This window comes from Bombina bombina, chromosome 2 (assembly GCF_027579735.1).
Source record: "Bombina bombina isolate aBomBom1 chromosome 2, aBomBom1.pri, whole genome shotgun sequence".
Lineage (NCBI taxonomy): Eukaryota > Metazoa > Chordata > Amphibia > Anura > Bombinatoridae > Bombina > Bombina bombina.
The window spans coordinates 519793135-519802795 of NC_069500.1; the positions used below are offsets into that span (position 1 = coordinate 519793135).

Sequence of the window (9661 nt, forward strand, 5' to 3'; positions counted from 1 at the left end):
GGGTTTATAAACCCTCCTCTAAAACCCACCCCTTGTCCTCCCGTTCACCTCTTGAACTCCTATGAAGTGGGGTCAAATGTGACCTCCTTCCAAGCCTGTAATCCGGGGTTTTCTTTCTGGAGTGTATACAAAAATGAAAACTCCATCAATATAAAACAGTAGTATCTCAGGTCTAGCAAGTTTACGGTCCATTTTAAGAATTTTATACAATGTTATTAAATTAGCTGATTTTGTATTCAGACAACCAAAAGCATCTGAGAACAGTGAAAAAGTACCCATAAGTCTTTCAACAAAAATATACAGTTTATTCAAAAATCAGTAAAAAAATATTTTTTTATGTTTCAGCTAACTACAAATTAAATTCCCTTCTCTTAAAAAATATGTTTTGCTCTGTTGTATACTGTAATAACCAAAGGTTTTAAAGAAATGTAAAAAAAAAATGCATTCAGCATCAAATTTGCAGTACAAGGGGGGATCTAAAGTGTCTTTTATTTTACATATACAAGTTTCATATCACATTGTCTATCAGCAGAGGGAGCTCTTATTAACAAACACAGGGACATATATATATATTTCTATTCCTCTTCATGCAAATCAGGAACTTTTCTACTATGTAAAAGAGAAGATTAATGCTCTCTAAATCAGTCAGAGGTGCAGTATTCAGTGGATAGTTTTACTCTTGTGTAACCATGAAGGTTTTATTTTCTTTGTTGCATTTGATTAATCTAATATTATGTAAGTTACAGGTATTTATTATCGAAGATTAATTATATATATTTTTTTTTTATTTGTATCCTTAACCTTCTTGTCCTAGGTTTATTGATTAATGCTGATTTGTCTATTTCCTTTCTCAGGTGTCCTCTCACAAGATATCACACTAGACCAACCTGGATCTGCAGTTGTGAAGCCGTCAGATACTTTGAAACTCACATGTAAAGTATCAGTTAGTAGCAGTGTGTACTGGAGCTGGGTCAGACATATCCCAGGGAAAGCTCTGGAATATATTGGTTATATAAGCAGCAGTGGGGGCACTAATTATGCCCCCTCATTTAATGGACGAGTCACTATAGGCAGAGACACAGCAAAGAATGAAGTTACCCTGCAGGTGCCTAATATGAAAACTGATGAATCTGGGAAATATTATTGTGCAAGATACACAGCATGACAAGGAAATCTGCACTTGTGACAAAAACCCTGCACAGGAAATGCAGGGAGAGAAAAAATGACTTAAAAGAAACTATGAAATAAATATTACTACATATAAAAGTTTGCAAACCTAAAGAACCAGTACATAATGTTATGTGATTTAAATAGCAGCACAAAGTTCGGATACAATAAAATATGCTATTTAAGCTCTTGTAACTATTCAAGAGGAATGTCCAAAATCGTAAGAATATTGTAATTCATCATAAACATTATTGACTGTCAATATTTAATCCAAACACATTTTTAAAGCTTGCTTTTTTTTTTAAAAGTCTATGAATAACTATATTGTTTATAAAGTTTTGACACTTTAATGAAAGTTAATCCAATGTCAAGTGCAATTTAACTATGAGGTCTGGAAGAGGCAGAGCTGCACACACGCTGTGCGTATCGGCTGTTCTTGCATGGGGACAGAGTTCAGCATCTTTATTGCTCCTGTCTGAATAATCCAGCACTGCTATTGGGGATGTTAGCCGTACTCCCTCTGTGCCAAGGAGCCCTGCGAGTCACAAGGGGACAGGCTGGAAACTGGAATCCTACACAAGGCAATATGGACCCTTACCCCGGGGGTTAGAGTGGAGGCCTGGCTTACACACACAAATAAAAACACAGCTGATCTACAGCAAGGAAAAGGCAAAAAAAGAGGGCTGAAGACTGGGAGCATGAAGAAAGGGTAAACTGCTTAAAAAAATATACATTTGATAACTGTTGTGAAGGAGGCCAGGATTGCTACTACCCACTTTCCTATATAAGCTTGCAGCATCCAAGATATGCTTCGCTGTGGATTCCTTGTATAAACCTGAGAGGATAAGATGCCTGCCTGACAACATAAACTCCATAGCCTGGTTCTATGAGAACTGTCTGGAGACTTATCCATCAGCGGTGTAAGGCAGAATACCCTTAGTTTAAGTTAACGAGCTCTCCACATTGTACTCCAATACTTTTTTTTCTCTCTCTATGCTAATATAAGGCATTGGCCAATGTCTTGTTTAGGCAGTGCCTAGAAAATATACAATGTTCGGAAAACTGCACTGACTCATAGTTATAGAGCTACCCTGGATTGATGGCAAGGAGAAGATTGGTGCTCTAGTATCTAATTGGTTGTGTAAAGCTTAACAAAGTCCTGACTAGAGGGTATACTTTTCAAACTTTAACCCTCTTTCTGGTGCCCTACTGTCTGTTTGTTTGCCCGCATGATTGGAGATGAGTACTCCCTGAACTGGTTATGCAAGATTGCTAATATGGCTGATTATTGATGTCTGTGACTTTGGCTCAGAGGAAGACTAGTAACTGTGATAGTTGCACTATTTGAATAACAAATAGACTTAAATGGTTTTAGCAAACTCTATGCTGGCCTTTTATTTTCTCCTGGATTAAATTGTATATGTGAGTAATACCTAAATAAGGGTGCTAATACAGGAGGATGTGGTAACCCCTAAAGAGGGGCATCTAGTTGGCAGAGCTCTCCACATTGTACTCCAATACTTTTTTTTCTCTCTCTATGCTAATATAAGGCATTGGCCAATGTCTTGTTTAGGCAGTGCCTAGAAAATATACAATGTTCGGAAAACTGCACTGACTCATAGTGATAGAGCTACCCTGGATTGATGGCAAGGAGAAGATTGGTGCTCTAGTATCTAATTGGTTGTGTAAAGCTTAACAAAGTCCTGACTAGAGGGTATACTTTTCAAACTTTAACCCTCTTTCTGGTGCCCTACTGTCTGTTTGTTTGCCCGCATGATTGGAGATGAGTACTCCCTGAACTGGTTATGCAAGATTGCTAATATGGCTGATTATTGATGTCTGTGACTTTGGCTCAGAGGAAAACTAGTAACTTTGATAGTTGCACTGTTTGAATAACAAATAGACTTAAATGGTCTTAGCAAACTCTATGCTGGCCTTTTATTTTCTCCTGGATTAAATTGTATATGTGAGTAATACCTAAATAAGGGTGCTAATACAGGAGGATGTGGCAACCCCTAAAGAGGGGCATCTAGTTGGCAGAGATACTCTTAAATAAGAGGTTTTGTTTTTTCAGCATTTGTATTTATTGTTTATATGGTTTTGCATTTTATCTTTTTTTTTTTTGCACATTAATCTGATATATCTGAGATACAGATTATGATCTTTTGCTTAATTGTGCTCTATACACAGAAAAATGCTCACAGCATAACAAAAGGCTTTTGTATTTATTGTTTTTACACATTATTCTCAAGGAGTTATTGATCACGTGCACTTCTACACTATATTGGGATCTATTTCCCTCTTACTTTAACACTTTTTATATACTTGTTTTCCTTCTCTTTTTTTTCTTCACAATGGAGAGATATTTCTCCAACCCTAAAATAAATTTTCCAGCTATGCCACCCAAACCAAAAGAGAAAAAAATGAGACAACTTAATGACAGCACAATAGATAGTCCAACAAAAGCTGCAAAGATTAACCAGATATATAGAGATATGCAGCTACTAGTAAAACAGATTTCAGACCTGATTCTACCCCAGTTTGACCAAATCAGACAAGATGTGGCTAAAATAGTCAATGAAGTCAAACAATTTGCTTCAAGACTTTCTGAGGTGGAATTCAGGGTCTTAAATTTAGAAGACACAGGCTTTAAAAAGATGAGTTTGAAGATTGACAACGTAGAAACTATGTAAGAATAACAGGTATCCCTGAGTTTCCTGATTAAATGCACTTTGCATCAGTTCTGTTACCTCAAAAGCTAGGTATGCAATCTACCCCCTTACTTGTGGAAAGAGCACATAGGCTAGGGCAACCTAAAAAAAGCCAAGATGGAAACTATATTAAATGTCCAGTTATTTTAAAATATCTAAACTTTTAGGACAAATTTTTATTATGTGCTCTTATAAACAAAACAAAACAAAAATCGTATGAAAAGATTCTCCTTTTCAAGGATTTTTCAGCCAAAAACCTCACAGAAAAGAAGGGAAATGTCCCCTCTTTGTTCCAAACCAATTAACCTTGGAATCCAAGCTACAATAATATATCCTGCTTAACTTGGAATATATCATAAAGATCAGAAATTGGTAATAGACAACATGAAAAAAGCAAATTAGATTATTCCCAAACTTAATATGCCATCTCCAGAGAGTACTAATTGATACTACTAAAAATAAGTGTGTGCCAAACTTTCCACTCTTTATGATGTACATAGGTTGTGTGTCCAAATGCTGGACAAACAGTTTGGTATTATTTGGGTTCTATACACAGAAATCAGCCAATAAGATTTAAGTTCAATCTTATTGGCTGATCCAATCAGCCAATAGGATTGAGCTGGTATTCTATTGGTTGTTCCCATCAGCCAATAGAATGCCAGCTCAATCTTATTGGCTGATTGCATCAGCCAATAGGATTTTTTCTACCTTAATGCCGATTGGCTGAAAGTATTCTATTAGCCAATCGTAATCTAAGGGACGCCATCTTGGATGACGTTACATAAAGGAACCTTTATTCGTCGGGTAGTCGTCGGCCGAAGAGGATGCTCCGCGTCGTATGTCTTGAAGATGGACCCGCTCCCCGCCGGATGGATGAAGATAGAAGATGCCGTCTGGATGAAGACTTCTGTCATCTGGAGGACCACTTCTGCCCGGCTTGGATGAAGGCTTCTGCCAGTCTGGAGGACCTCTTCGCCCGGCTTGGATGAAGATGTCTCCCGGTAAGTCGATCTTCAGGGGGTTAGTGTTAGTTTTTTTTAAGGGTGTATTGGGTGGGTTTTATTTTTAGGTTAGGGACTTTGGGCCACAAAAGAACTAACTGCCCTTTTAAGGGCAATGCCCATCGAAATACCCTTTTCAGGGCAATGGGGAGCTTAGGTTTTTTTTAGTTAGTATTTTTTTGGGGGGGTTGGTTGTGTGGGTAGTGGGTTTTACTGTTGGGGGGGTTGTTTGTATTTTTTTTTAACAGGTAAAAGAGCTGATTACTTTGGGGCAATTCCCCCGCAAAAGGCCCTTTTAAGGGCTATTGGTAGTTTAGTTTAGGCTAGGGTTTTTTTAGGGGGGGGGTTTATTTTGATAGGGCTATTAGATTAGGTGTAATTAGTTTACATTTCTGTCATTTGTTTATTGTTTTCTGTTATTTAGTGGGTTTTTTTGTACTTTAGATAATTGTATATAATTTATTTAATTGTATTTAATTGTAGTGTAGTGTTAGGTGTTATTATAACTTAGGTTAGGTTTTATTTTACAGGTAAATTTGTATTTATTTTAGCTAGGTAGTTATTAAATAGTTAATAACTATTTCATAACTATTCTAACTAGTTAAAATAAATACAAACTTGCCTGTAAAATAAAAATAAACCCTAAGATAGCTACAATGTAACTATTAGTTATAGTATAGCTATCTAAGGGTTTATTTTATAGGTAAGTATTTAGTTTTAAATATTAATAATGAAGCTAATGATTGCAATTTTATTTATATTTATTTAAATTAGATTTAAATTAGGGGGTGTTAGGGTTTAGGGGTTAATACATTTATTATAGTGACAGCGATGTTGGGGACGGCAGATTAGGGGTTAATAACATAATGTAGGTGGTGGCGGTGTACAAACTTGCCTGTAAAATAAAAATAAACCCTAAGCTAGCTACAATGTAACTATTAGTTATATTGTAGCTATCTTAGGGTTTATTTTATAGGTAAGTATTGAGTTTTAAATTTGAATAATTTTGGTAATGATAGTAATTTGTATTTAGATATATTTAAATTATATTTAAGTTAGGGGGTGTTAGGGTTAGGGTTAGACTTAAGTTTAGGGGTTAATACATTTAATATAGTGGCGGCGACGTTGGGGAAGGCAGACTAGGGGTTAATAACATAATGTAGGTGGTGGCGGTGTCGGGACGGCAGATTAGGAATTAATAAGTATAATATAGGTGTCGGCAGTGTCGGGGCGGCAGGTTAGGGGTTAATAAGTATAATATAGGTGGTGTTGGTGTCGGGGCAGCAGATTAGGGGTTAATAAGTATAATATAGGTGGCGGCAGTGGCGGGGCGGCAGGTTAGGGGTTAATAAATGTAGGTAGGTGGCGGCGATGTTAGGGGTGGAAGATTAGGTGTTAATAATATTTAAATAATATTTGCTAGGTCGGGAGTGTGGGGATTTAGGGGTTAATACATTTATTTAGTTGCGGTGGGTTCCGGGAGCGGCAGGATAGGGGTTAATACTTTTATGTAGGTGGCGGCAGTGTCGGGGCGGCAGATCAGGGGTTAATAAGTATAAAGTAGGTGGCAGCGGTGTAGGTGTTGGAAGATTAGGGGTGTTTAGACTCAGGGAACATGTTAGGGTGTTAGGTGTAAACATAACTTTTATTCTCCCATAGGAATCAATGGGATATCGGGCAGCAGCGAACATGAGTTTTTGCTGTTTTCAGACTCCCATTGATTTCTATGGCATCCACGCCTCCAGTGTGGCGGATTGAAAACCAGGTACGCTGGGCCAGAATAGTGCCGAGCGTATCTGGTAGAGTTTTTATAACTAGCAAAAGTAGTCAGGTAGTGCCGAATTTGCATTCGGAACATCTGGAGTGACGTAAGCATCGATCTGTGTCGGACTGAGACCAGCGGATCGTATGTTACGTCACAAAATTCTACTTTTGCCAGACTGTAGCCTTTTATAAATAAGGGGAATCAGGCTTGCCACAATTACGCTGCAGAATTCCAGCGTATTTGCAGTTGACGGCTTGATAAATAGGTCCCAATATGTATGTTTTGATTATTTGCTGTGTTTTTCCTCTCCCTTTTTTTACTCCTTTCTTCTCCCTTCCTCCTCTTTCCCCTCTTCCCTTCTTGCTTAGGAAGAGGTCGAGTGACACCCTTAGATTAGATGTTTATATTAGATTTTAAGGGTTTTTAAATATGAAAGAATATATTAATTTACTGTCATATAACATAGGGGGGATTATTTCACCAATGAAAAGAAAATGTATTATAAAGCTACTGGGCATATATAAACCTGACATTGCTTCTCCATCTGACAGGTAAGTAAACTATTCCTACCGTGCTGCTCCTGAGACACTTGTGACATTATTTCCTTCCAGGGGTTTATAAACCCTCCTCTAAAACCCACCCCATATCCTCCCGTTCACCTCCTGATCTCCTATGAAGTGGGGTCAAATGTGACCTCCTTCCAAGCCTGTAATCCGGGGTTTTCTTTCTGGAGTGTATTCAAAAATGAAAACTCCATCAATATAAAACAGTAGTATCTCAGGTCTAGCAAGTTTAGGGTCCATTTTAAGAATTGTATACAATTTTATTAAATTAGCTGATTTTGTATTCAGACAACCAAGGCCGTCTTTAACACAGGGCAAAAGGGGCAGCTGCCCAGGGCCCAGTCTCTGTTGAGGGGCCCAAGAGACCTTTAAAAAAAAAATGTGCTCTGTGCAGCACTGAATGCAAAGCCCTAACTCGGCATCCAGCCATTTCCACTGCATCAGAAAATGTCCTACTGGGGTTACCACTGTTAACAGATAACTGCTCTGGTGGTGGGGATAGTTTCTGGGTAGAGCTGACTGTAGGCGCATGCAGCAGAAAGCTGGAGCGGCAGGCACGTGAGGATTTGAGCATCTGTGCAGCTGCATACACTGCTCTCTTCAGTCTTGAGGCTGTGTGACTCATCTCACACTGTATCCATGCAGCCTTGGATAGACAGCATCCAGTCTACTGGTCCCCTTAGCCCTGCTCTTTCTGCTGTGGCCCTAAGATCAACTAACTGAAGTTTGCTAGGGGAACAGTGCTTTGTAGAAAGTTGTCAGTGGGAAGAATAAGTGAGTGTACACACGCCCCTCCCCATGCAGCATTGTCTAGTGCAGGGTGAGATGGAACTTGTTCCTAGCAAAGAAGAGACATGTGCTGCTGTGGCTGATGTATAGTGTCATGCTGATACTTCACACATTAATGTAAGATTTATTTTTATAGTTTTAATTTTCTCTCTGTCTCAGATTTCACAGCTTCCCATAGTAGTTCTGCTGTTCCAGTCAGTAAACTTATATTTGTCTGCACCTCCATGCTTCCTCCTCAGTCTTTACCTTGCTTTGCTCCTGTTGGCTGCCCTAAAGCTCTTTAACCAGCTAACCTCACACCAGAATCACATTCAAAAGAATATTAAATGAATCCACAGTGGAGGAATTTATATATTTATTTACTTATTAGTACTGCTTAGGTCCAGTTTCACATATTGCAATTTTTTTCATTTTTTTTTAAAATGATTAGCCCGCTGGGCTAATAATTAAAAAAATAAATAAAATTGATTTAGTTGTTTTTTGGGATGTTGGGGTGGAGAGCGAAATTGCGTGCGGGGGGCTCTAGAAAATTTTTGCCCAGGGTCCAGTCAATATTAAAGACAGCCCTGCAGACAACCAAAAGCATCTGTGAACAGTGAAAAAGTACCCATAAGTCTTTCAACAAAAATATACAGTTTATTAAAAAATCAGTAAAAAAATATTTTTTATGTTTCAGCTAACTATAGAACCTTAAACCCTTAATGTAGATTAATATGACATTGTGATGCATTGCTTTACAGGTAACAACATTAAAAGATTGGATACATAAATTAAATGTATATGTATTATGTGTTTATGTTAATATTACAAATTAAATTAAAGATTAATTATATTTTAGTTTTTTATTTGTATCCTTAACCTTCTTGTCCTATGATTATTGATTAATGCTGATTTGTCTATTTCCCTTCTCAGGTGTCCTCTCACAAGATATCACACTAGACCAGCCTGGATCTGCAGTTGTGAAGCCGTCAGATACTTTGAAACTCACATGTAAACTCTCAGTATCAGTTAGTAGCAGTGCGTACTGGAGCTGGATCAGACAGATCCCAGGGAAAGCTCTGGAATATATTGGTTATATACACAGTGGTGGGAGCACTGGTTATGCCCCCTCATTTCAGGGACGAGTCACTATAAACATAAACACAGCAAAGAATGAAGTTACCCTGCAGGTGTCTAATATGAAAACTGATGAATCTGGGAAATATTATTGTGCAAGAGACACAGCATGAGAAGGAAATCTGCACTTATGACCAAAACCCTACACAGGAAATGCAGGGAGAGAAAAAATGACTTAAAAGAAACTATGAAATAAATATTACTACATATAAAAGTTTGCAAACCTAAAGAACCAGTACATAATGTTATGTGATTTAAATAGCAGCACAAGGTTCGGATACAATAAAATATGCTATTTAAGCTCTTGTAACTATTCAAGAGGAATGTCCAAAATCGTAAGAATATTGTAATTCATCATAAACATTATTGACTGTCAATATTTAATCCAAACAACACATTTTTAAAGCTTGCTTTTTTTTTAAAGTCTATGATTAACTATATTGTTTATAAACGTTTAAAACTTTATTGAAAGTTAATCCAATGTCAAGTGCAATTTAACTATGAGGTCCGGAAGAGGCAGAGCTGCACACATGCTGTGCGTATCGGCTG

The 9661-nt window shown here is 37.6% G+C and overlaps 1 gene segment (V, D, J or C); it reads left to right on the top strand.

Moving 5' to 3' along the window:
- Positions 1-672: 672 nt before the first annotated feature.
- On the top strand, positions 673-9225 carry LOC128647155 (immunoglobulin heavy variable 4-59-like). The segment is given in 2 exon segments: positions 673-735; positions 8909-9225. Coding segments are annotated over 2 exon segments (363 nt in total).
- The last annotated feature ends 436 nt before the right edge of the window (positions 9226-9661 follow it).